General features: G+C 38.9%; 1 protein-coding gene across 2 annotated transcripts; it reads right to left on the bottom strand.

Moving 5' to 3' along the window:
• Positions 1 to 23: 23 nt before the first annotated feature.
• Positions 24 to 27,657, bottom strand: LOC110966255 (mitochondrial Rho GTPase 1-A). Of its 2 annotated transcripts, XM_022215559.2 has the most exons (20): positions 27,248 to 27,657; positions 23,184 to 23,242; positions 22,971 to 23,052; positions 22,744 to 22,787; positions 20,393 to 20,446; positions 20,212 to 20,264; positions 19,828 to 19,936; positions 17,322 to 17,423; positions 15,432 to 15,530; positions 13,932 to 14,040; positions 13,711 to 13,831; positions 12,703 to 12,787; positions 12,444 to 12,589; positions 12,229 to 12,329; positions 12,014 to 12,144; positions 9,717 to 9,800; positions 9,446 to 9,568; positions 9,144 to 9,346; positions 7,213 to 7,335; positions 24 to 1,472 (listed from the first exon to the last, which is right to left on the bottom strand). In XM_022215559.2, exons 1-20 carry the CDS (start codon positions 27,282 to 27,284, stop codon positions 1,355 to 1,357), a joined length of 1,983 nt encoding a protein of 660 aa, XP_022071251.2. In that variant the 5' UTR covers positions 27,285 to 27,657; the 3' UTR covers positions 24 to 1,354. The 2 variants fall into 2 exon arrangements, with proteins under 2 accessions (XP_022071251.2, XP_022071252.2); XM_022215560.2 differs by lacking the exon at positions 7,213 to 7,335 and having other exon boundaries at positions 27,248 to 27,656.
• Between the last annotated feature and the right edge of the window lie 36 nt (positions 27,658 to 27,693).

The raw sequence follows: 27,693 nt of genomic DNA, 5'->3' as shown, positions 1-27,693 counted from the left end.
ATATGTAACTTCGATCCACAGGGTCGGGTTTGTAGAGTTTTAATAAATGACCAGAGAAGGACGTTAAACTTCTTCAGCCAAGAAATACAAACTGCTCTGCGAGAGAGAAATGTTTTGTAGACAGGAATCAAATCATGTCTTCAGTAACTGCATGAACTTATTGTTCCACCGGCTAACTAGCATACGAACAATGCAGAGAATCACACTATTAAACTGAGCCAAAAGGATCTCTGAGTGACAACAAACCCAGCTATTGCACGGATTGTTTTCATCCCACTTTGTTAATTATAGAATGATATAACGCTCAGTTTGAAGAAGAAATGTCTGGGAGAGGAAATGACACAGTGTAGAGACGGTAAGAAGAAACTCTGATGGACCAAAGGCCCCATGTTGCTATTGGGTAAGTCATGAACTTGCCAGTTATTTTATTTATTATTATTTTATTATTTTCATTTCTGAAAAGTGGCAACCCTACCCAGGCCACAATCCTCACCTGTTTAGGTGGAGAAGGCACGAACCTGTAGTCAAGGTATGTGTAGTCTTATGATTGATGCTAAACTTCGGTTGGCATCAGAGGGTGTAAATGTCATTTATTGTTAGTTATTTAAAACCACTTGTTTTCTTCCTGCTGTTAAATCAGCTGCGGTTTCACCCCGTCGTCACATCATACACGTCTTTATTTGTAAATGCTGGAAAAGAGGATAAGAAGAAGAAACACTTCCATGGTTTTAAGGTGGGACAGGTGTAGCTGTTGATAGCAGAAAAATAGAACGCAGGACAAAGCTCTTATTTTGAAAATCAGAAAAGTAAAAAGCGGGTGAAGGAGGCGCGACAGCTCTGATAACGCTAAATACAAAAATACATGAAAAATGTCTCCATCCGTTCCATGCGTTGCACTCAAAACAGAAAACAGAGAAAAAAAAGGGGGTTAATAAATTAACACACAAACTAACGGTGTGTGATCATCCGTGACCTTCCAGCGTTAGACTGTTTGCATCCTAACGCCTCCTGATGGTGGAGCTTCTGTCTACAGGTCCTAAAACTGTCCAATACATACATAATATACTGCATATACACATCTATTAACAGGTTCCAGTCCCTTTGCGGTGCGTCTCTGGTCGGACAACGTCTAACTTCTACTGACCTGAGGTGAAATCGTCCACTAGTGCCTGACCGACAGACAAACACAAACTGACCCACGCTCTGGTAGAAAATGCATCTACCAATTTGCACATTTGTTTCTCGCCCATGTTTGCATTGTGAGGAAGGGATGAGGTGGAATCTTTTTTTGTTATTGGAGTCTGTCAGGTAGGAGGGGAGAGTCCACAGAAGGAGGAAGCGTCATGCCGTCGGATCACCGCTGCTTGAGGAGAGCTCTGTACATGGCGAAGCCCAGCACGGCGAACACCGTGGCCCCGACGCTCGCCCTCAGCCAGAAGGTGGAGTTCTTCAGGTCGGCCTGAGCCATGTGCCTGAAGGAGGGAGAGACAGAGCCGGTGAGAGGCGAGGAAAAGGCAGAAAGTAGCAGCTTAAACCATGACGGAGCTTTGTTTTCTCTGCTGGTGAAACCTCAGCTGGAAGTTGTCAAATGACTCAACTGAGTCACGTTCAGGTGAAAAACTCAAATGAGGAATATCAGCGCCCAGTGACACCAGCTTGAAACAGGAACACGTGCTTTCTCTTGGCATTTGGTTTAGTTTTGGTTCAGGGGACGGGATCAGACAATAGAAGCAGCAAAAGGAAGGAAAAAGCTCGAATTCACAAACTGTACAGAGACAAAGTGGAGCCCAGGAGGCGTCAATGGAGAGAAAGTAGCCGAAAAACAAACTACTGTCACTGATTTTATAGTTTGCTTGTTTTTAAGTTACTCTAAATTAAAGTTGATCTAAAGGAGTTAAAGTTGTTTTATATTAATTAAAGTTGCTCTTTATTAGTTAAAGTTGCTCTAAATGTGTTAAAGTGGCTCTTAAGTTAAAGATCGCCATATTATTGATACTGATGATCTGGAAAATGCCAAATATCGTCTGCAAAACCCAAATATTAGTGTAATTTCATCTCATATTAAATCCTAATAATTATTAGGGATAGAGGTAAACATGAAGTTATCCTAAATGAGAAAAAATAAATAAACTTAAAGGTGCTTTTTTTGTCACCTCTAGAGCTCTGGTCGACTCCTTCCCTTTAAAACACGACTGATCTGACAGGAAACAAACACTGGTGAACTCAGCAGACAGCAATAAAAGGGGGAAAGCAATAAAGAGGCAGCGAAGAAGAAAAAGAGACTCAAGCTTTCTGTACAGATCTATATTAAATGACCTTACAGCTTTGATAAGTACAACACAGGATTAAAGAGAAACCAGCCTAAAACACCAGAAACTGTAAATAAAACCAGCTCGAACAGCATTCTCCCTCAGGTATAAAACCATACCAGCCTTCTCCCCGTGGATCTTTACCTCTCGGGGGGATCTGCTGCTCAGAGGCCTCCGTACAGACGGACCCCTCCACGCTGGAGACGTCTGAAACCTGCTGGCTCAGCCTGAAATCCTCGTCCACAACCTCCACCCAGCCCAGCAGCCTTAACCACACAGTTACAGTGAACCCTGGCTGAGCTAACACTCTCTCACACACGCTCACACACTCCAGTACAGCAGGTAAAGCAGGGAGATACTCTCATAGAGGGGCTGCAAATCACTGTTTGTATTCAGAAAATACTATAACAGCGTTCCAGATGTTTCATTCACTTTAACAACCATTAAAGATTAGAAAAACCTGAAAATATTCACGTTAGAGGCTAAAACCAGCTAATTTTAAGCATTTTTGTTTTAAAAATTTTATGAAATGCTTAATATTTTGTCATATTTTATTCAAAAATTGACCAAATGTTTACCTTTATGCATTTTTTTCATTTACAAAAATTATTAACTACTCAATTTTATGCATTTTGTATAAAAACATTAATAAAATGATTAATTTTATGCATTTTTGAATAAACAATTAATCAAATGACTAATTTTATGCATTTTTGTCTTTAAAAAATCATCAAATGTTTAATTTTTTGGCTTTTTTATTTAATAATTGACCAAATGCTTAATTTTAAGCATTTTTCTAATTAAAAACTAATCAAATGCAAATTTTATGCATTTTTGTATTTTAAAAATGACTGAGATGCTTCATATGACACTATAAGCCAGTTTCCCAGACCTGAACTAAAAAATAAAAAATAAATCAATGAAGACCTCCAAAGAAAACAGTTTTTAATGTGGAACCAAGTTTAATCCAGGTCTAGGAAACAGAGTGTAAATTATTTATTGAATATATATTTATATGACATCATATTTTATTGTTTGTACATTGAAATGCATTTACATTAAAATAACAAGCTTTTCTAGATTGTAAATGATCCATTATGAACACAGTGATAGTATTTCTGTTAAATATTCCAATTTTATGTGTGCATAAAAGGCATTTTGGCATTTCTGAACCCGTATTTTGGACACACTGCTGCTCATTCTGTTTTTGTTCATTTTTTTCGTGAGATGTAAACATAAATGTTGTCAATTAGCGTCGTATTAGTTGAAAACTGTTGAACTTCCTCAGTATCGCCCAGCTCCACCCCGCCTGAAAAGCCAAGAACAATCACCCCTAAAGCTAAAACACACATTAGCAAACTTCACTGCACACCTGAACGAACACACGAGCCGTAAATGAGCCGTAAACGAGCCGTAAACGAGCCGTAAACACCACCTGGCAGCCGGATCTGATCACTGGAATCTGTTTAATAAAGATTTTCTTCTCGTTAAGGTGGGAGTTTCTTTAGAAATATAGAATCTCTTTTACCGTTTCCTGCAAATAGGAACTAATTCCTCATATTTTTTTACCTCTGTGGCTTGATTTTTTTTAACAATTCTACACTAGACAATATAACTTAATTAGAATATCAACTGAATAATTAGAGCAGGCGTGTCAAACATCCGACCCACAGGACGACTTTGGAAAGAGCAAAAATTACAGAGAAGACATTAACTGCAGATTGTAAATTAGTAAAATTATCAATTTAAAATAATTTCTAGACCGTGACAAGTTGTTTTGATCATAAAGTAAAATACTAGATTGTTCTTTTTGTGTCTCATGTTTGTAATATTTTGTCTTGTTTTTGTTGTCTTTTGTCTCATGTTTATGTCGATTGTTTCTCGTTTGTCATTTTGTGTTTCCTTTCTGTCTCGCTTGTATTTTCTAAAATTAAACAGCAGAAACATTTCTAAAATGTTGTCTTGTTTTTGGTGTTTTTGTCTTTTCTTGTCTGATTTTTGAAGTTTGTGACATTTTTTTGTCATTTTGTGTTTAGTTTATTCGTTGTTTTTTGTCTCGCTTGTGATGTCTATTTTTTTGTCATTTTCTTACTTTTGTCATTTTTTGTCTCGTTTTTGTCGTCTGTCCATTTTTTTGTCTCTTTTTTGTTTTGTGTTGTCATTTTGTGTCTCATCTTTGTAGTACTTTGTCTTGTATTTGTAGTTTTTTTGTCGGAATACATATTCACTACAACACCACCACCAGCCATTCACAGCTCTCAAACCTTCCTCCAAAACACCAAGCTCCCTTTTCCCCACAGATGGGAAACCTCTCCCGGCCGCCAACAGGTGGCAGCATTTCACTAATTACTGAAGCCATGCCTTTAATTAAAAGATGCAGAAAAGAGCAGCATGCAGATTAGCAAAGAGTGAGCACATGCAAGAGGAAGAGGAAGAGGGGCAGCCAGAAACACGTATGTGAACACCTACAGAGTGGAAGGAAAAAGAAAAGAAAGACAGGAAACACAGGATCGGAGAAAAACAGGATGAAATGACAGTGATTGGTTCAGGGCAATTCAATCAACTTCAAACATTTCTAGATTTCACACATCAATCTGTAAAACACATCATCAAGTCTTCACCCACAGGAGAACAAAACAGCACGTTTAGTTTATTAAATAGAAATGATCCAATCAACAGTGTGCTTTCTGAAACGAAGCGTCTCCTGTGGATGTAGACTTCAGCTACGAGGATGGAAAAGAAAACAAAATGAGACTGAAAACATCAGATTGGATCAAGCGACTGAAGAGCAAGTTAACACACAATGCATTTGAATCATTCTCAGTGATTGGTAGGAAATCAAACATGCAGACATGCAGAATGACATTTTCAGTCTGAATGAAACAAACCAGAGGCAGGTTTCCTCTCATTTTGTTTGCTTGTTGGTCAGTTTACTGTTTGCATTTCCACTGCAGGACAGGAGGGAGAAAATATCACCCTAATAAAGTGTGTTTACACCTAAAAATTCCCCGTTCTTGTGTTGTAGCTGTTTTTGATAATTGGTCGGGACTAATCGGGCTAAAAACTTGATTATGGCGGTGTTTATGGCATAAATAAACACACTTTATAAATACAAATGCACAATATTCTCATGCATAGTAGTATTAAATTAATCGAGTACTTAATTGTATGCAGTTTTGTATTACAAAAAATTAATCAAATGCCTAATTTTAAGCATTATATATTTAAAAAATGACTGAAATGCTAAATTCTATGCATTTTTGTATTTGGAAAAATTAATAAAATGCTTCAATTTATGCATTTTTCTATTAAACATTTATCAAATGCTTCATCTTATGCATTTTTTAAAAAAAATCAATCAATCAAATGCAGAATTTTATGCATTTTGTATTTTAAAAAATGGCTGAAATGCTTCATATGTGACACTATCATCCAGTTTCCCAGAGCTGGATTAAGTCCTGGTATGAACTCAGTGAAGATCTCCAAAGAAAACAGTTTTTAGTCTGGATCTAAGCTTAATCCAGGTTTAGGAAACAGAGCGTAAATTATTTATTGCATACTAATTAAAATATTTTCCCTTTCCAAACCTCCTGATGTAAATCTACATGTTGTTAGCGCTGAGAGTCAGTGTTATTAGTTAACTTTGTGCTGCACAAATAAAACTCCATGCAACTTTTAGATTTCCACGCAGACACATCGGTACCTCCCTGGCTAGCAGGCTGTGTGTTAGCCGGCACAGCGTGGTCAGAGAGCGGCCGGGCTGGCTGGAGCTGGAGCAGAAACCAAGACATCTCACATGACCAGACGGAAGGGAATATAATGTCAGCTCTCCTTCAGTTTAGTCCTAAATTATGAGAAAAGTTTGTGCAAATTTCTGCTTAACGGTAGCCTAGCCGCGCTAGACCCATGCTCTGAAGACGCAAGGGTCTAGGCACGCTGGACAGGGACGGAGGCTAAAAGGTTGTCAATCAAATCACTCTGCAGCAATTGGGTAGGTATACAACCAATCAGTGCAACGAATAGGCTCCGAGAGCGCCGGAAATCAGAGGATGCGGGAGTTCAGTGAAGCCTTATTTATACAGTCAATGGGTGAAGCTCAAGTATATTACAGACATGTTAACAGAAAGATTATTCAGAGTCGGTGCTAATGGAGCTCAACGACTGTTGTCGTTTTTGTTGTCGACCCTGACAGAGAATTAAATTCGTTGCCGTGGGTTGTCTAGCGCGGCTAGGCTAGTTGTTTCCGGTTGTTTCTGTCAGAATCGTCGCGCCTCTGTCGTCACTTAGTTACGCCCGCCTTCTGACTCTACACTTCATGGTGATTGGTCCGGCCAGTTTTAGGAGCATCCAACCTCAAGCCTTATGGAGGGTAACTAGACCCACCCTGGCAGAGAATTAAATTCGTTGCCATGGGTTGTCTAGCACGGCTAGGCTAGCTTAACGGCTCTTCACAAAGCAACTTTTACAGAAGCACTGAGAGCAAAGGACCTTCACTTTGTTTTAGATTGAATCTGAACAGAAACAGGTGCATCTCATTTAATTAGAATATGGTGGAAACATGGTGGTTTTGTGTCCATCTTAATAATGTGCAGCGGAGCAGGATAGTTTGTCTTTAGATGCATTTAACTTTGAGGCAACACAGAGCGAACAACAAGCAGTAGCACACCCCTTTAGAACAGAAAGACTGCTCTCGTTTTGAATCGTCCCTTTTCCCTGCAGTGGATTTGCAGCGTAAACCTGACCGCTACAGGAAAGCAGAGGAGCTGTCACCATCATGAGTGGAAGTGAGCTTGGGTAAAAACAGGAGCCTCTCTGTGGCCAATCCTGGAGCTGCAGCCCCAGGATGGGAACCAGAGAGGAGGAGAGTCTATGTTAAACACTAGAGCTTATTCTGAGTATGAACCTGTTGAACATGACCCTGCGGAGTTGGGCCTTAATACTGCGCAGCAGCTCCAACTTGAGGAGGTTCTGACACAGGCAATAGGTGCATCTGTTGCAGGCACACATGCAGCGGAGACGGGCGTGGCTGCGGAAAGACACACAGAAACGCGTTTTGACCACCGTACAAAGACAGCACGCACCAAAACACACACTCACACACACAAAGCCAGCTCAGTAAATACCTATTATCTATGTTTAAAATCCTATAGAGCCCAGAGTAGCACCGGCGCCATGACTGCATCTTCATCTTTGATTGGCAGTAGATTAGAAACCAGGTAAGATATATCGATTATTCTTTTTGCATATAAGATCTGTGGAGTCAGACTAACATTTCACACATTCATCAGGTCACAGAGCGCCTTCTGGTTGCAGTGATGAGTTTGTAAAAATACACAGAATTAAAATCTTTGTTAACAAGACCACAGGATGTTGTGCAACTTTTTATTATACATCTGAGCTATGCTACTTCTGTATTTTGAAATATATGTGAAAAAAAAAATCCTTTTTTGAGGTTTATTGCACTTTTAAGCAATTTATTGTAGAAGTTAAGACATAAGTCAGTACATATTAAAATGTGGGATATAAGGGTCATATTGACATAAAACAAAAAACAGAATAAAAAATGCACTACAGTCTGTAAAACTAAGAATATATCCTAGTGGACTTGCACAATGGCAGCTCTTAAAGGGGTCAAACATATATATAATCCTCTGTAATCATAAACAGGAACTATAGCTGAGTTTGATTCCAGCCCACAGCCCTTTGCTGCAGGTCCTTCCTCCATTCTTCTCCTCACTTTCCTGTCAATAAAACTGACAAAGGCCAAAAAAATAACTTCGTAAATAAAAATCTACAATAAACTACTTTAATAACTTCGATGTTTAAAGTAAATCAAACACAAACAAGAGGAAGTGACCCAAGCCAGGTTGGTAAATATCTGCTAACGATGTTGAACCACTAATCAGAGCTACTTCTGAGTCCAAACCTGCACTGCTGACGTTTATGTCAAACTCTTGCCTTAATCCAAAGGAATAAAAGTTTAAAAATCTAAAACAAGGGTTTATGATATATACACTAATGTTCAAAAGTTTGGGGTCCTCCAGACAATTCCATGTTTTACCACTTTTATCCATGTGCTAACATAACTGCACAAGGATTTTCTAATCATCAGTGAGCCTTTCAGCACCATTAGCTAACACAATGTAGCATTAGAACACAGGAGTGATGGTTGCTGGAAATGTTCCTCTGTACCCCTATGGAGATATTCCATTAGAAATCAGCTGTTTACAGCTAGAACAGTCATTTACCACATTAATGATGTCGACACTGGATTTCTGGCTTATTTAATGGTGTCTTTATTGACAGAAAATGCTTTTTTTCAAAAATAAGGACATTTCTAAGTGACCCTACACTTTTGAACAGTACTGTAAATGAATTTAATTTCGTTTCTGATTAATTTATTCACAGTTTGAGTCAGAATTCACCCTCAGTCATTAAACCAGTTTACTCTCCGTTGAGAGACTCTGAAGCTCCGTAAACAGTTCTGCGTAAATCAAAGCACTGTTACTCAAACTCATGCCCCAGTGTGCAGCAAGTCCAAGCTGATTTCAGAATGTAGGCAATAGGATTTCTGAGCTGATACAATTAGATTTAGTAGGCGCGTCCCTTAAGTGCTCGTTAATCTGCTCCAGAATCTAATCTGATCAGAGCTTCGGGGAGTTAAGACACCCGTCGGTAAAAGGATTGGCAACAGAATATCTTAGGAGGGAGCTTCATGGTAGCAAACAGACACACAACACCAGCTTATAAGGAAGCATTGAGATGTAGAGCGTGTTTAGAAGTTCTGTGTGCTCCGTAGTGAACAGCTTGAACATGGAGAGTAGTAATACTCACGGATACATGGCCATGGTGGTGAGTCTGGTGTAGATGTCTTTGCTGGGTGCGTCGGTGGAGTTGCACGTGAACGGCTGGGGCGGGTGGAGCTTGTGCTTACGGCAGAACTCGTGCGGCGAGAGGCTGTAGTGCTGCCGTACTTCATGCAGGTCCGACTTGGCAGCGATCACCACACAGGGCGTCTTGCTGTCTATGAAGTATTGCTGAGAAAAGCCGAGATTTCAATCATTTTAACGTATTCAACCGTATGAGTCTGACCTTCAGTGAGTCTGAAACGTTTCCACCATCCTCAGCTTACACACCTTGTACACTTTCGCGCAGTACTCAAAGGAGCGCGGGTTGCTGACGTCGTACACCAGGCAGACCGCATCGCAGGCCAGGTCGGCCTCTGACAGGAATTCGAAATCCGGCATCACCTCGTGGAGCTTGAAGAGGGTTAGACGAGACGGGGAGCAGAGAGAGAGATGAGCGGAGTGTGCACATGGATGGATTTCCACTGCTGATACTCAGATTATGTAACATTAATCCAAAGGGCAGCGGAGACGATAATTCCTCCGATTAAACGGTTCTTACCAGCAGGTACTTCTCCTGACCGTAAACATAGGTCGTGCTGATGGCATAGAAGGACTTGTGATCTTCTCTAATCTGCCTCTGTCGCTGTGATGGACAATAAGAGAGTCATTAACAACTAGAAAAGCATACATTTCCCTCATTTTATGTATAATTATGTGCTTCTACTTGTGCAGCTCTTGGGAGGAAAGATGTCGTCCAGACAGATTTTTATTTATGCACCAAAGTTTCCTCACATCCACAGATTATTAGACAAGATTTCCAAAGTGAGGGCTGCACAGTGCCGTAGTGGTTAGCACTTTCGCCTTGCAGCAAGAAGATCCCCGGTTCAAATCCCAGGGTGGGGTCTTTCTGCATGGAGTTTGCATGTTCTCCCTGTTCATGTGTGGGTTTTCTCCTGGTACTCCGGCTTCCTCCCACAGTCCAAAAACATGCTGAGGTTAATTGGTTACTCTAAATTGTCCGTAGGTGTGAATGTGAGTGTGATTGTGTGTCTGTATATGTAGCCCTGTGACAGACTGGTGACCTGTCCAGGGTGTCCCCTGCCTTCACCAAAGTCAGCTGGGATAGACTCCAGCACCCCCCATGACCCTAGTGAGGATAAAGCGGTGTATAGAGAATGGATGGATGGATGGATTTCCAAAGTGCTTTGTTAAATTACAGATAATATCGACTAAAATCCTACAAAAACAATATTATTGTTAACTGTAACAAAAGTCCACTTTAAAAAAATCTGTATTTTAACTGTATTTTTATAAATTAAAGGCGATAGCTAGCAAAAAAAACAACCCAAAAAACAAGAAAAAAAAAAGTTAGTTTTACTTTTAATTTAATTTAAAATTTCCTGTTTTTCTTACCATCATTAAATCAGGAAAAAATATTTGATACACTAAACTCTTAGGAAAACAACATTAATTTACAATTTGACTGTAAAGAAATGACAAAACTGAAAAAACTATCCCCATATTAAAGTTGCTCTACATTATTTAAAGTTGCTCTATATAATCTGAAGTTGCTCTATATTATTAAAAGTTGCTCTATATTAGTTAAAGTTTCTCTATATTAGTTAAAGTTGCTCTATATTATTTGAAGTTGCTCTACATTATTTAAAGTTGCTCTACATTATTTAAAGTTGCTTTATATTATTTAAAGTTGCTCTACATTATTTAAAGTTGCTCTACATTATTTAAAGTTGCTCTATATTATTTAAAGTTGCTCTATATTATTTAAAGTTGCTCTACATTATTTAAAGTTGCTTTATATTATTTAAAGTTGCTCTACATTATTTAAAGTTGCTCTACATTATTTAAAGTTGCTTTATATTATTTAAAGTTGCTCTACATTATTTAAAGTTGCTCTACATTATTTAAAGTTGCTCTATATTATTTAAAGTTGCTCTACATTATTTAAAGTTGCTCTATATTATTTGAAGTTGCTCTATATTATTTAAAGTTGCTCTACATTATTTAAAGTTGCTTTATATTATTTAAAGTTGCTCTACATTATTTAAAGTTGCTCTACATTATTTAAAGTTGCTTTATATTATTTAAAGTTGCTCTACATTATTTAAAGTTGCTCTACATTATTTAAAGTTGCTCTATATTATTTAAAGTTGCTCTATATTATTTAAAGTTGCTCTATATTATTTGAAGTTGCTCTACATTATTTAAAGTTGCTCTACATTATTTAAAGTTGCTTTATATTATTTAAAGTTGCTCTACATTATTTAAAGTTGCTCTACATTATTTAAAGTTGCTCTATATTATTTAAAGTTGCTCTATATTATTTAAAGTTGCTCTACATTATTTAAAGTTGCTCTATATTATTTAAAGTTGCTCTACATTATTTAAAGTTGCTCTATATCATTTGAAGTTGCTCTATATTATTTAAAGTTGCTCTACATTATTTAAAGTTGCTCTATATCATTTGAAGTTGCTCTATATTATTTAAAGTTGCTCTATATCATTTGAAGTTGCTCTATATTATTTAAAGTTGCTCTACATTATTTAAAGTTGCTCTATATTATTTAAAGTTGCTCTACATTATTTAAAGTTGCTCTACATTATTTAAAGTTGCTCTACATTATTTAAAGTTGCTCTATATCATTTGAAGTTTCTCTATATTATTTAAAGTTGCTCTATATTATTTAAGTTGCTCTATATTAGCTAATTAGGTCATGTGCATCCCTGCATTTTAACATTTTAATCTGGTGTGGTGTGTGGCTAAAACAGGCGATAAAAAAAAAAAAAAAAAAAAACGTGTTTAAAGACATTTTAAATGAAACAATGACGTCCACCGACCTGCAGGTTCCTGCCAAGGAAAGCCTGGAGGAAGCCGCTCTTCCCGCTGCCTCGTGCCCCCAGCACGTTGCATCGGAAAACGCTGCGCTGCGTCTGTTTCTTCTGCAGATCGATGCGCTTGTTACGAGTCACTGGAAGATCAGGAGATGCACGTTTCTGTGAGCACGAACAACAGAAACACCAAAGAAAGTTTGACTGAAATCACAACGTCTTACCGGTCATAGCAGCCGCTTGGGATTCCTGTTCGTAGATGATGGAGTAACCGAGGTAACCCAAGTACTCCAAGCTACGCTGGACATCTAAATATGTTGTTAACCTTTCAAAAGAAACACACAAAGGTCAGGAGCAGGCAGACAGAGTTTGAGATTTGCATGTGTGGAAGTATTGAGGTTGCATGAAACTAAAACAGGAGTGCATGTTCCACACTCACGTCCACTGGGAGAGGTATCCCTGGTACGTAATCCATCCCTGATCGTTAGTGCACACTGTGTTGTTGACATCTGGACCCCAGGGCATGTAGGGAAACACTTTGAACAAGTCCTTCACCTCGTCGGGCGACAGAGCACAGTCTCTGTCCTAAATGACAGGCAGAATTTTAAAGCTCTTGGGTTTTTCTGTGGACATAAAAGAACTACAACAGCAGAACACAACAGAGAAATCAGAATGCTGCCGTGTTGACGAGCACTCACTTTGTCATGCTTGTCAAAGACACTCTGGAGGAAGAGGTAAGCGTTGTGGTTGAGCTCTGTGGTGCAGTCTGGTGGGATCTTGATCCTGAAATGTGAAGACGGACACAAATATTCATTAAAGATGAGTCTCTGAAGACTGAGGACGACTGAGATAATCAAAATGGACAGAGCATGACTCGCTCAAGTTTACAAAGACAACCAGAGCACATCAGTAAAGGACAGGAAATGACATGAGAACTGTGAGAGTCAGGAGGTCAGAATCTCATCAAGACAAAGAACAATAACAGCTACAAACATGTGAGCACTCCAAAGAAGTATTTTCCCAGCAGATTTTGACTTCTTGTAAGGAAAGCACGAGTGTTATTTACAGTAATATTTACCATTTCTACAGCATCACTCATTTCCAAGAGGTCTTTAAGAGAGTGAAGCATGTGGTCTGAGCAACCACAATCAGAAAAATCTCTTGATATAAAGTCAGCATCACTTTCCCCCTCAAATTAAATTTAAACAAACTATCTGCTGTTTTTAATATTTTAATCTGTCGTCCTTTGCAGTGAAACTAGATGTTCATTGCATTATGGGTTGCAAAAGTCCCAGTAAATCTCTTCTTCTTGTTTTTTCTTTCAATTCTTCCATTTCTTCTTTTTCTGCTTTTATTCCTTCTTCTGCTACTTCTTTGATTCATTCTTCTTCTTCTATTCCTTCTTTTTCTTCTTCTATTCCTTCACATCCCAAACCTCTCAATTTTGTCGAAAACGGCAAAAAAAAATTGTTCTAAATGACAAAAGCCGTCCAAAATTACAGAAAATTTCCCCAAATCTGTCCAAAAAATGACAAAAGTATTCCAAAATTACACAGAATCTCCTCAAATCACTCAAAAAATGACCTGAAAATCGTTCAAAATTGTTCAGTACATACATCCTCCTGGCTGCTGTTGGTACTGTATTTTTTTTTCTTTAAAAACAAAGGTGCTAAATATCACTGATTAACGTTGAAATCCACACTCACATGGGGAACAGGTATTCCTGCGTGAGCTCCAGGTCGTCGTCGTAACCAAACCTCCTCAGCACGGTCCACGTGGTCTCATGCCGTCCTCGCTGTATGAAGAGGGTGTGCAGGAACAGAAAGCCTGCAGGAAAAGACCCGGTGGGGAGGAACGGACTCAGAAATGAGAGAGATAATCACAATGTCCTGAAATGAATGGCTGGAATCACTGCAGCATGTCTGACCTTTGAGAGTGAGTCCGTTGTCTTTGACTCCGTCCGTCATGTTCCTTCTAACCACGTTCTTCACGTCCTCCAAGGCCTGAGGCGCCAGCGGTGTGTTGAAACACGTTCTCTACACGCACGGTCAAAAGCAGAAACATGATCTGATGCTGCTGATCTAAACTGTTCTGTATCATCTGTAGCGTTTCATTTCATGTGCTATACTTTGATTACAAGACAACACTGCCAGTAAGTGAAGTGCAATATTTCATTTTCTTATCTCATTTTTCAGGGGCAATATTTAATTCTCATGTGTGATATTAGCTCAGTATAACTGCCAGAATTACTTTTTACTATTCAGTTCTTGTCTTATTTTATATATCAGTGATGTATTTATATCTTATTGTTTCCTACTTTTTTTACGTTACGTCATTTATTTTTTCTGAGCAAAATTTGACACCGTATTTCCTTCGGGATTAATAAAGTTTTATCTTATTTTGTCTTAGACGTGCCTCCTTTCTAAACTCCGCTGTATTTCCCTCTTATGTAATAACACACGGCTTAAAGTTGCAGTAAGCCATTCTAATCCAACACACTTTTTTGGTAAAATCTGAGAACATCTTCACATATTTTGTGCACATGGCAGCTCTATGAAAAAGACCAACAGCTGAACTGCCACATAGTGAAAATGAAAGGCTTCTAGATAACAGCATAAAAATGCACATTTATTTTTGTTTGCAGTAAATTTCATTCAGTCTGTAAATGCCTTTTGTTGAGAGATGCACTCTATTTTCTGCTTTTAGAGTTGAGTTTGACTGATGTCAGTGCATTTAATTTATTTCATATTTGACTTAATAACTACCTCATCCTCAGGCACTAGAGGCTGTATTTCTTTGTTTTGCATAAAATCTAATTATTTGCAGATAAACCAGTCATAGCTCTGTTAAACCCTTTACTTGTTTTAGCTGTGATTTGATCTGTCGGTGCATTCGAGTTCATCTTTATTTACAGCAGCTGACCACAGGCGAGAGGTTTTAGTTTTGAGAAGTCCAATAGCCTGTGTTTACAATCACAGGAGATTCTATTAAAGCACTGTTTATTATTTATTCCAACTGTTTGTGATATTTACACAAAAATAAACAAACGTTTGAGGAGATTCTGCCATTCGCTGCCATTAAAGTCGGCCAGAGCTACTAAAATATTACGTTTTTTGCATCACTGCATCTTAGATGTTTTTATTTTTCTGGATGCAGAAACTCATCTTAAGATTATATTAAATGTAAAAATATGAATTTATCTTTATCTGCATTCCTAGTTTTTACTTGGGTTTGAATGTAAATAATGCTTGTTTTGCCTCATTCATGAGAAAGAGACTCCTCTTTATCTTCAGATTTCTGAAGGGAACGGTGTGTTCATGAGGAGCTTTCTCACTAATATCTTCTATCTTTCACGTTGACTCACACTCATCCGGTTGTCAAAGTTAAGTTAATCCAAACCTTTGTGCGGCTGTGAATGCGACGTTACCTGGAAGAAGTTGAGCTCGTTGTCATTCAGGATGCCGTCGTTGTCCAGGTCAGACACTTTAAATATTCTAGTTAAAGCCTTAATGCAAGAAGGCTTCAGCTGTGGGACAGAAGAAATAATTCAGTGTCTTAAAAGTGTTTCTGAGATGCACAGAGATCAGCTGTTACTACTGCAGCCGCTTGTACAGATGACCAACTTTCTTTCTCCACAAAACACAAAATCTCTACACCGCACTTTCTTTCTTTTCTTTCTTTTATTTATTTGATCCATGGGACATTGCACAAATAAACATTAACCCCGAAGGGAGAGATGCATTATGCCAGGTTATAGCACGAATGCTAATTTCCACCTGCAGTCCCAGAGCAGGCAAAGACATACATCAACATACATGAGCATAACAAATAAACAGTTCCCAACATTAAACACACAGAAACTCATAAAATTAAAGTCCATAGTCTCTACAAAAGATACGACCACCAAAGCACTTTCAAAATCATCATTAATGGGTACAAGATTGACCCAAGAGCAGCCATCGCTTCAGCAAGCATGAAAACTCACTGAAATGTGTACATTTCAAAAGCTCTGCACGAAATGGAACACGTTAAAATGATGCTTATGTAAAGTCACACGAGTCCTGGGGGGGCAGCAGATTTATATTAAGTTTAAATCATCAGTTTCTGTCTTTCTGCTCACTGGTAGAATGTGGAGTTATAAAGAACTCATGAAAAGTCAACTTTGGACTGAGTAACCTAAACTTTGTTTGCTGTTTCTGAGCCAAACTGTTAAACCAACACTGGGTGCGTTCCAAACTGCATATTTTTCTATTTTTACTTCAAATACAGACTGTTTCCTACAGTATAAATACAATTAGGACACAGTACTTCATCACAATGTTGCAGCTTTAGCTCTGACCATCGCAGTCTGTTGAGCTAAATTAGGTGTCATCTGTCTGCAGATGGAACTTGTTTATAGTGAAGCTACAAACCACGACGTATGTGATGCTTCTGAAAAAACACAAGTGTAGAAAATAAAATCAACTGGATTTATCTGCAGACACTCTGACTTGCCAAAGCAGGAAGAGCACAGGTGTAACTGCACATTAATGACGGCTCTGTTCTATTTATGCGTCTGAACAGACCCGACACCTGCACAGCTGCTGTTCATGTGAATTTCATTAATATTACTGTGCCTGTCGTGTTACCACATGTCAACATGAAAAGGGTCATGGCACACTCGATGACTTCTGAGGCTTTGTTAAAGTGAGAACATATTACTTTATGGGTCATTATTTATCCATAATCAATTACTTGTGTGGTTGGTCATTATCACGGTAACAAAATGCTAATGAATGTTAATTTTAAAACAGTTAAACCACAGCCTACAGTAATGTGACGCCTGTTAAAATCACACCTACACCACCGTTCAAAAGTCTGAAGTCCCCCAGACAATTTCATGTTTTTGATGAAATTGATATTGTTCGTAAAAGTTGCTCTAAATGAGTTAAAGTTGCTCTATAATAATTAAAATTTATCTACATTAGTTAAAGTTGCTCTAAAGTACTTAAAGTCGACCTAGATTTTTTAAAGCTTCATTGACAGGAGAGAGTTTTCTAAAAACATGTTTGTGTTCTGAGATTTGTAAGACACTGCATCCACCGTTGCTGTATTTTTAGATATTATGTCAGTCTAAAGTGTTGCATAAATAAGCTTTACTTTTGCACTTCATGTTGAGAGAGATGCTGGAAAAACTCTGCCTTCCTCCTAACTCCAGTAGGCTTTAGAATCCTGATAACTAGCAAAGTGTTTCTGTAATGCCATGAGAGGCACTGCAGTGTTTCCTGCTACAACAAGTTAAAATACCTGTATTTGCATCTATGGAGCAGAAACTCACCTCCTTCTCCTCTGGGCAGTACAGCGGTCCGGTCGGGTGAAGAACAGCCTTCTGGGCGTAGTAGAAGAGCTCGGAGATGTTCTTCAGGTTTTTGGCAGAGCACTGAGGAAAAAGAGGAAAAGAAATGAGTGAATGCCATCAAGAAAGCAGCTCTTGAGCAGAAATAACAGAAATATGTTTCTTTATCTGCTCATTATTATCAGTTCTACTTAGACATTTTAATACTCCTCCTTTTATCGTAAATACCAGCAATTTTGACACTGTATTTCTTCCATGTTTATTTCACGTTCTTTCTTGAATATAATGTGTGTGCTTCTGGATAACTTGAATGGAAATGAATAAAATATCTCTCCATCTTTTTAAATGTTGAACTCAATAACACGCTGACATTAAAAAAAAATTCTCTTTTTGAACTTTCTGCTATAATTTTTTGTTTTCTGATGTTTTTATTCCACTAAATACACAATATAAATGTTCAAAATCTAATTAAAATAAGCTTCAGTGAAACTGGATTGCTTGTAAGATGAATGAATTCTTTAGATTAATCAGAAATAATTGGCAAAATATAAAAAAAAAAAAAAGTATTTAATGACAGCCCTGGTAACCAACCATACATATGCTCCATAGAGTACAATTCTGACAGATTTCATTTGGTTATTTCCTTTCTATGCCACCGTGTACTTGTTTATTTTGCTAGACGACATTTACTCATCAATAACTACTGTGCAAATAATGTAAAACCTATCATGTACATATAAAGTACAATGCCAACAGTATGTTCAGAACATTGTATTCCTGCTCTGATGCTTGGTTATTGATCTTATTAAGGTTGTAATGTTTTTATGGATGTTTTGTTTCTTTGTTACTCCACAAAGGAACACAGCAGTGTGACTATCAGAGTGATTTTCTTGTTGTTTTATGTGATGTTTTGTTTATTTTAATACATTTTGAAGCCTTTCGTAACCCAGTTTTGAACAGTGCTATAGAAAAATAAAGCTTATCATTATTATACTTCAACTATCCTAATACCAATAACTAGAAAAGCACTCTTCTTCCAAAGCTGCTCATTTCAACATATGGCATTGCCACACACACAGAATGTGTCCATTTAATGTAGATGTACCCACAAACAACATGATCTCACACTGAGCACAGGTGTGTGTTCTGCATGTGTACATTATGTACAGATACTGGATCATGTGACCTAAATATGTAGCAGGCGTTAGGAATTGATCAGAAACACCCCCACAATTTAATCAGTTGTTCCTTGGATCATTTCTGATGGATAACTCCGGATAAGTCCTGATAAGTCCTGATAAGTCCTGATAAGTCCTCAGAGGTGGATTTGTAGTAGGATCACATCAGCTGATGTAGTGTTCACTGGTTGCCATGGTTACAGTGATGCCGTGCCGCTATCTCGCAGCGATACAGAAATCTTTAACAAATCCATGGATCCAGACTATAAACCACATCACTGCCAAAATCTAATCACAGACGGACAAACCAACGCCAATCGCCACATAACTCCGCCGCATTCCTTGGTGGAGTAATAACATTCATCTGTACTAATCCAACACTAAAAGAGACTATTTTTAGACTATTTTTACCGTCTGGAAAAACCTCGTTTTCCGGAAGGTATTGTTTTCAGCTGCATGGTCTTGCTTGCTTGTTTGTCTGTAACAATTTGGTTTCCGTGCGATAACTTGATAAAATATTGATGTAGCCTCACCATATTTGGTACAAAGGTGTACCATAATAAGACACAGGTCAAGTTCACATTTGGTGACTTTGACCTAATTTTCAAGGTCACAGGGGTCATCTTTGTAAATGTGGTGTCCGATGTCACTGGCTCATGTCCATGACACAGATGACCTCACCGGGCGGTCCAAGTTTGGTAAAACTTCTTGTTTAACTTTTGTTCACTAATAAATAAGAACAGTATTCATAAACTAAGATGCTGCTGCTCTTACTCGAGCTAAAGACTAATATTTCTTCCACCACTGTTAAAATCACACAGAATAATGGAACTCAGCCCCGGTGGAAACAGTAAAACGCTGCTTCACATGTGATTCATTCCAGCTGTGTGACTGTCCTGAACTGTGTGCCGTCCCTCACGTCCTCCTCGACTCCCCCGCTTAGCCTTGTAACCGATCCGTCTGGGGAGGTCACTCTGGGCCGGCTCACGCCACAGAGGGAAGTTTGAATTAGAGAGTAATACAGACGGAGGCCAATCCCTTCTCACCGTGACAGCCAAGTCTCTCAGCACCCTCACAACTCATCAGTCAGCAGGAGACGGTGATATAAGTCTATAAATGACTCAGTGGGAGTGTAAGTGAGTCAGGATCTGGATCAGCTGGGGGCCTATTTGTCCCCGATGCTGCCCATCTCAGTCTGACAGTATTTTCAACCAGCCTTTCAGATTTAATTTACAGTTTCATTGATCCACACTGCTGCCTCAGGGTAAACTTTAAACTGATTTGAACCTCAGCGTGTGTTCATATTTTACCTCTACGCAGGTCTCAATATCCTGGTATTGATTCATGATTGGCAGGATGGTCTCCATGCTGCTGTGCTCCACCAGGTCCGACTTGTTTCCCACGAGAATCAGCGGCACCCTGCGATAAAAGCCATTTATTACAGAGTGAGGGACAGAAACTGAAACTTATTTTTTGACTGCTTCAGCTAAAACTCCCAAACAAAATCTCTGCTTGCAGTTATTCCAAAATCTGTCCGTTTTATATGATAGTAAACTGGATATTTTTAGGCTGTAGAATGTCAGCAACACAAAAAAAGACATTTTTTAAATATTATACGTTTTACAGATCAACTAATTCTTCAGTTACATGAGAAGATAAAATGAGAATAACTTGCTTCTTTACAGCATACACACCTGCTATCTTTATCCGTTCTGTCATTTATCAGTGGAATCCAGTGGCTTGTCACCTGGGAGAGAAAAACTCAGCATCAAAGATTGAGGCTTCACAACAAACACACATTAATCCTTACAAATTAACATGGACAGCACGCTCTGCAGTCAGGCATTTGATGAAGTCCACTGAGGGCAGACTCACCTTCTCAATCGACTTCTTGTTGTTGACTGAATAAACTATGCAGATGACGTTTGCCTATGAACGGAGACAGCAAAATTAGTTTGTGATGCTTGTATGAACTAACTACACGGGTTACAAAAGGGGGAGGTTATAAACAGCTTTGGGGGGGGGACACCCGGTAATGAGTTTAAATCAATCTTTATTGTGGAACAAGAAGCTATCCTAGCTTTACTTTTCTGTGTGATTTTGCTTCTGATGGCTACCGGCATTTTATGAAATACCATAATTATGCTCAAAATTTTCCAGAGAGCATTCAGTATACATCCTTGTGTGTCTGGAACACGAAAGGCTCATTCAGCCAAGACCTAATGTATGGGGAGCTGCTCTATGGCCAAACAACACAACAGCCACAAAAAACACTAACTGATGCAAAATAACCACTAATAGATGCAAAACAACCACAAAAAAACAAAAAACAACCACTAATAGACGCAAAACAACCACTAATAGATGCAAAACAACCACAAAAAGACACAAAACAACCACAAAAAGACACAAAACAACCACAAAAAAAACAAAAAACAACCACTAATAGATGCAAAACAACCACTAATAGATGCAAAACAACCACAAAAAGACACAAAACAACCACTAATAGATGCAAAACAATGACAGACACAAAACAACCACCAATAGATGCAAAACAACCACAAAAAGACACAAAATAACCACTGATAGATGCAAAACAGCCACAAAAAGACACAAAACAACCACTGATAGATGCAAAACAACCACAAAAAGACACAAAACAACAACAAAGACAAAAAACAACCACTAATACATGCAAAACAACCACAAAAAGACACAAAACAACCACAAAAAGACACAAAACAACCACTAATAGATGCAAAACAACGACAAAGACACAAAACAACCACCAATAGATGCAAAACTACCACAAAAAGACACAAAACAACCACTGATCGATGCAAAACAACCACAAAAAGACACAAAACAACCACTGATCGATGTAAAACAGCCACAAAAAGACACAAAACAACCACAAATAGATACAAAGAGAAACTAAATGACCACAAAACAACCATAAACATACATAAAACAAACATAAATAGACACAAACAGCCAAAAAAAGACTCAAAATGATCATAAATATGCACAAAAAGACACAAAACAAATAAGCAAAAACAATTACATAGAGTAAAAAAAAAACACCTACAGAAAGACATGTCTGGCACACAAAAGGCTGAGCTCATTTAGTAAAGACCTAATGTAAGAGGAGCTGCTAAAAGCCAAACTAAAGTCTCTCAGTGTCTCTGTAGACCTGTCCTTGGTCCTGCCTCATAGACCTTTCAGGTGGTCACCAAAGTGTTCAGGAGGAAACATCTTCAGTGTTGAACATCCTGAAGACGTGTCTTGTTCTGGGTAGTGGTACTGAGGTATCTCTGGCATCACTTCATCTCTCCTTCTCTTGGTCTGTAGGTCATCTGCTGTATTCTGCAGCTACTCATTAACGTGTCCACTTTGGGCCTTCAGCCAATCCAAAATGCTCAGTTTTCTGTTCTCAACATGCAGCAGATTGGCCTCCTTATTCCTACTCGCTTTTGTCTGTCAGTGTCAAAGTCAGTGTCAATCGTGCTGCAAAGCTGCTGTGATGTTGTGTGATCTGCCTGGATACAAAAATATAGCAGCTTGTTTATGGTGTTGACAAAATATTATGAAAATGCTGGTTAAACACATAGGCTGCCCAGTAGTTTGGTGGTGGCCTGTTGCCTAGCAGCTAGAAGATCCCTGGGTTCTCCAGCATGCTCAGGATAATTGGTAACTCTAAATCAGCCGTAGGTGTGAATGTAAGCGTGACTGTAATGGACTGGTGATCTGTCCCCTGCCTTCCCATGACCCTAGAGAGGATTTAGCGGTGTATAGATAATGGATTAATGGATGGATGGGACGGCTAAACAGCCACTTGTGACTTACAACAATGCAGGCAATATAATCCATGGAGAATTCTGGGTTTTGTGAATGGTTCTATGGTGACTTATTGTTGTTTATGGTCTATGAAAGTGGCAAGCTCAAATCTTATAGACATTCACCAGTCAGATGAGTAATTCAGTGTCAGTTTGGTCATATGACGGCCAATGTGATTTTGATGATAAACTCTCAGTGAGTTATTGAGGGGAAAATGCACATTTCTGCGGTATTCACATATATGCCAGTAGCCAAGAGGAGCCAACTTCAGATTTATGGATATGTGGTTAATTTGAACTCAGTGTCGGCATTTTCCAGAATTAAAGCCCTCCCCTAGTTACAAACACTATAAAAACACATGAATGTAAGAATTAAATCACACTAACCTTGGATATTTCTTGATACAGCTGCTCATCCGACTGTTCTGCTTCTGTAAATGTTGAAAAGACACATCAGTAGAGCGCTTCACATGTTATCAAGCCTTTCTAACTATTACCAGTTGAATTTACTCTAATTAATTCAAATTCTGGGTCATTTGAGTATCAGAATGAGCTTTGTTTAGCTAACAGCAGTCTGTCATTGCAGCACACTCACAGATTGGGGGGGGGGTTACCTGAGTAGTCCACGATGTGAGTGGGAACCCTCTCTGGGGTGACATCGGCCGGGATGGTGATCTCCTCAGCTCGTAGGGGAACCTGGAGGACAGAATGCAAAAATGCAAAATCTTTACAGCGAGCAAGCCTCATGTTTGAAGTCACACAACCAGAAAGTGTGTGCAAAACTAAGCAGCTAAGAGGACAATTTATACCATAAATGTAGTACCTACCTCGTCAGGAAACTCCTCGCTGACCAGGGACATAATCAGCGATGTCTTCCCCACCTTGGCTGCACGGGCACAAGAATCACATTTTTATCTCAAACGATAATATTTTTAAACATGTCAGCTCACTGCCATTTTTACTGCGATGTCTGGGTAAAGTGTGAAGCGACATGGAACAGATAAGAGCAGCTGAAGAGGGTTAAGAGCTGCAGTGAAGCGCCATGGACCTCAAACAAACACCCACTAAACACAGAGTGGAGGAATACAAGCCTAGAGTAAAAAAAATAGAGCTGGACTGCTACTCAGGAGAGATTATAGTATTAATTTTTCAACAAGTGCACAATCCATAAAATTTTCCAAGGTTTTCTTTCTCACTTTGGGAAAAGCAGAAGTCCACTTACTACATTTCAGCAAACAGCGTGCATTCATCCTGCATTTTTAATAACAAACACACGCTCTACATTTTTGCTTCAGTTTTGCCTCAGGCTCAAACAGAACGCTCAAAACAACACCACCCTTTCCCATCAAACTGCAGCACATACATGCGTTAATTATGAAAAAGTTCAAGGGAAACACAGGCAAGGTTGTTCAGGACAAAATCAAAACCTAACTACAGTGTACTGACAATCAAATCATTTTAATAAAATTATTTTTGCCCCATTTGTGAGGATAATGATGTTTTTTCGACATAGTAAGTGGAATTTGGATACTTGATTGGACAAAAATCAGCATTCTGGTGGCATCACTGTGGTAGATTCCAGTCATTTCTAATAATTAATTTTCTAGTTTTCAGTCCACCTGCCTCTCAGTGTCTTCACAGAACAGCTGAGTAAAACTGAACCCTCCTGAACTTCACTACACAGTTGGCACGTAGCGTTCTGGCAGCGTCTCTCTCAGTCAGAGTCGATACCAACTCGCCTAATGTGTCAAAGTAGGGCATCATGCGGAGCCACAACTGAAATATAAATAGTATCGACAACACTTGTGCTTTTAAGAGAACAAGCAGACCGGGTGAAATATGGTTTGGTAAGATAAGATCGTCATTCCACAGAGCTGGAAAAGGTTGAGACCTTTGCTAACTACAGCAGAAACAGTTCATCAATCAATAGGTCATGCATGAGTGTCTCTTTTAATAACGGAATAACTGTTCATGGCATTTATCAATCAAAAATATCAAACATTTTCTGCTTCCAGCTTCTCAGTCGTGACATTTTGCAACTTAATTTTAACTTCTGTCACAGAAAACTGGATTTATTTGTGTTACTGAAAGCTTGTCGGACAAAACAAGCAACGTGACAATATTATTTTGGGCTTTAGGAAATTTTCATTTTCACTATTTAAATGCCCATTTTATAAAACAAACACTAATGTCCAAAAATTTGAGGTCACCCAGACAATTCCATGTTCACCATGAAAAATCACACCTTTTTCCATGTGCTAACAAAACCGCACAAGGGTTTTCTAATCATCAATGAGCCTTTCAACAGCATTAGCTAACACAATGTAGCATTAGAACACAGGAGTGATGGTTGCTGGAAATGTTCCTCTGTACCCCTATGGAGATATTCCATTAAAAATCAGCTGTTTACAGCTACAATAGTCATTTACCACATTAGCAATGTCTACACTGGATTTATCATTCATTTAATGTTATCTTCATTTAAAAAACTGCTTTTCTTTCAAAAATAAATAATAATAATAATAAATTCCCAGTTCCTTTAAACGCAGCACCGTCGACGTAAAGCTCCAAATGAAGGCGTCTGATTGACCGTTGGTTTCAAACACAATAAAGAGTCGGCCAATCAGAGAAGCTGTTGTTGGTTGTTGCCAGCAACGAACGTACACAATTTTAGCTCCAGGTTAACGGGCCGCTGTTTTCTGTCGGCATGACTATCGGGTGAGTCAGTTTTTTATCAGCAGCGGCAGCTAGCTAACTAGCTAGGCTAACACTAAATTGTATTTAGCTGCTGTAACATGTAAATTTCCCTGTTGAGGTATCAGTAAAGTTTATCTTATCTTAATACAGAATGTGTTGCACTAAGAAGATTTTTTATCTTTACAGGAACTAACATAACTGCACAAGGGTTTTCTAATCATCAATGAGCCTTTCAACACCATTAGCTAACACAATGTAGCATTAGAACACAGGAGTGATGGTTGCTGGAAATGTTCCTCTGTACCCCTATGGAGATATTCCATTAAAAATCAGCCGTTTACAGCTAGAACAGTCGTTTACCACATTAACTATGTCTACACTGGATTTATCATTCATTTAATGGTATCTTCATTGAAAAAAAATGCTTTTCTTTCAAAAAATAAGGACATTTCTAAGTGACCCCAAACTTTTGAACGGTAGTATAGCAAGAGACAGACAGCTAACGCAATATTTTTGCAGTCCTTGTTAAACTCATACTTTTTAAAAGCCATAGTAAAGAAAATGTATTTTGTTTTTGGATTTTCTTCTATTATTCCAGTTTATATGAGGCATTCAATCCGATCAAGTCCAGCACAGCACCACTCACCGGCCACATTATTGGGTTCACCTGGTAACTGCTCGTTAAACGAATATAGCTAATTAGCCAATCATGTGACAGCAACATAATGCAATAAGGCATGGAGACGTGGTCAAAACGACCTCCAGAAGTTCAAACTGAGCATCAGAATGCATATGAAAGGGGGTTTACGTGACTTTTGGATTGTTGGTGCCACACAGGCTGGCCTACTACAGAAACTGCTGATCTACTGTGATTTTCAAGCACAACCGTCTCCAGGGTTTACAGAGAACAGTCTGAAAAAGAGAAAATATCCAGTGAGCAGCAGTTCTCTGAGTGAAAATGCCTTGTTAATGCCAGAGGTCGGAGGAGAATCAGACTGGTTCAAGAAGATAAGAAGACAAGAAAAACTCAATTAACTACTCGTTACAACCAAAGTATGCTGAAGACTACAAAAAAGCCTCCGGAAAAACTAGACAACAGAAGATTGGACAAACATCACCTGGTGTGATTAGTCTTCATTTCTGCTGCTCTTGAGTCAGAATTTGGCATAAATTGCATGAAACGTGGATCTGCCCTGCCCTGTGTCATTGCTTAAGGCTGCTGCTGGTGTAATGGTGTTTTAGAAAATTTCTTGGCACATCTTCTCCTTTCTTCTGAGTCTACTTCCAGCAGGATAAAGCACTGTGTCACAAGGCTTAAATCATCTCAAACTGGTTTCTTGAACATGACAATGAGATCACTGTCCTCCAACCTAAAGAGTCACCAGATCTCAACCCAACAGAACCTTTGGGATGTGGTAGAACGGGAGATTGGCATCATGGATCAAATCTGCAGCAACTGTGTGATGCTTTCATGTCAGCGTGGACCAAAATCTCTGAGAAAGCATCTTGTTGAATCTATTCAATAAGGACTGAGGCAGTTCTGAAGGTGGTAATAGCAAGGTGCAGCTAAAAAGAGGCTGGTGAGTGTATATCCCCTTTACCAGGGTAAAAGTCATCACTTTACACCTAAAGGAAATGGTATGTTGGGAAAAGAGATAAGACAGATAATCTACAGTACAGTACAGTATGTGGCTGCCTTGTGTTCACATTTCCTCTGGTTATAAGTAGACTGAAAAATAACACTTAATAGTAAATGGAAACACTCGTGAGTTTGCTGTCATGTGATAATTATTTGGTTATCACTGCACAGGAATCAAACTAACCTAATTATAAATAAAATATATATCGGTCTTAGAAAATAATTTCCTAAGTTTTTAGCCTCTGCTGCTTTTTGTACATACTTTGCTGATAACTTGAGCATCACTTTGTCAACTCTGTTTGTATAAATTGTGCTATAAAGACAAACTTAATTTAATTTGCTCTGATTAATGACAGGTTTTGGATGTCTTACAGTAACTGGATGATCCTCATACCCTGTAGAATAAAGTCACCATCCCCTTTTTGAAGTCCACAGCCCCTCAGTGCACATGTAATCCCCCTGACAGCTCTATATTGTTGGACTCACTGATAGCATTAGCAATTAGCATGTTAGCTAATACAGTTTCCAGCCGCTTAGGGATTAAAAACTACTTACGCTCCCCTACAAGTAGTATCCTCACGTCCTTCCTCATGGTTGAGCTCGCTTTCTTCTAGAGAAAGGACAGCCTTTACTGTTTCATGTAGTCCCCCCGGGTGCCGTCCTCCGCCGGCAGGTTAGCTAACTTCGGGCCCTGCCGCTGTCAAATACTGGGCGCCTTTGTAGGACAAAACGGACGGACACTCCTCGGAGCTGCTTCGGCTTTTCGTCGCACTTCTCCTCAGCTCCCCGATTCACCGACTCAGCAGAATGGCGATTCAAACAGTCGTCCGTGTCACATAGCTCTGTAATTTCACGTTAATCGCGCTCTTTTTGGACGTTTGCACAGCATTTCGCAGTGGATGTTCCATGAGCATGCCCGACCTCCAGTACCGGGCGACTACAGCGAGCCGCAGAGGACAAGCTTCCTCTGAACAGGAAAAACGCGTTGTGCTGCTCTCTGG

Source organism: Acanthochromis polyacanthus, chromosome 21 (assembly GCF_021347895.1).
Source record: "Acanthochromis polyacanthus isolate Apoly-LR-REF ecotype Palm Island chromosome 21, KAUST_Apoly_ChrSc, whole genome shotgun sequence".
Taxonomy (NCBI): Eukaryota; Metazoa; Chordata; class Actinopteri; family Pomacentridae; genus Acanthochromis; species Acanthochromis polyacanthus.
The sequence above is the reverse complement of the archived record's forward strand: the minus strand, read 5'-3'. Positions and strand labels throughout refer to the sequence as shown.

Coding starts and splice junctions, on each gene's coding strand:
- LOC110966255 (XM_022215559.2), bottom strand. CDS start 27,284: ATGAGGAAGGACGTGAGGATACTACTTGTAGGGGAGC. Junction 12,330..12,443: donor GGATACCTCTCCCAGTGGAC/GTGAGTGTGGAA, acceptor TTCTTTTGAAAG/GTTAACAACATATTTAGATG. Junction 12,145..12,228: donor CCAAGCGGCTGCTATGACCG/GTAAGACGTTGT, acceptor CTGATCTTCCAG/TGACTCGTAACAAGCGCATC.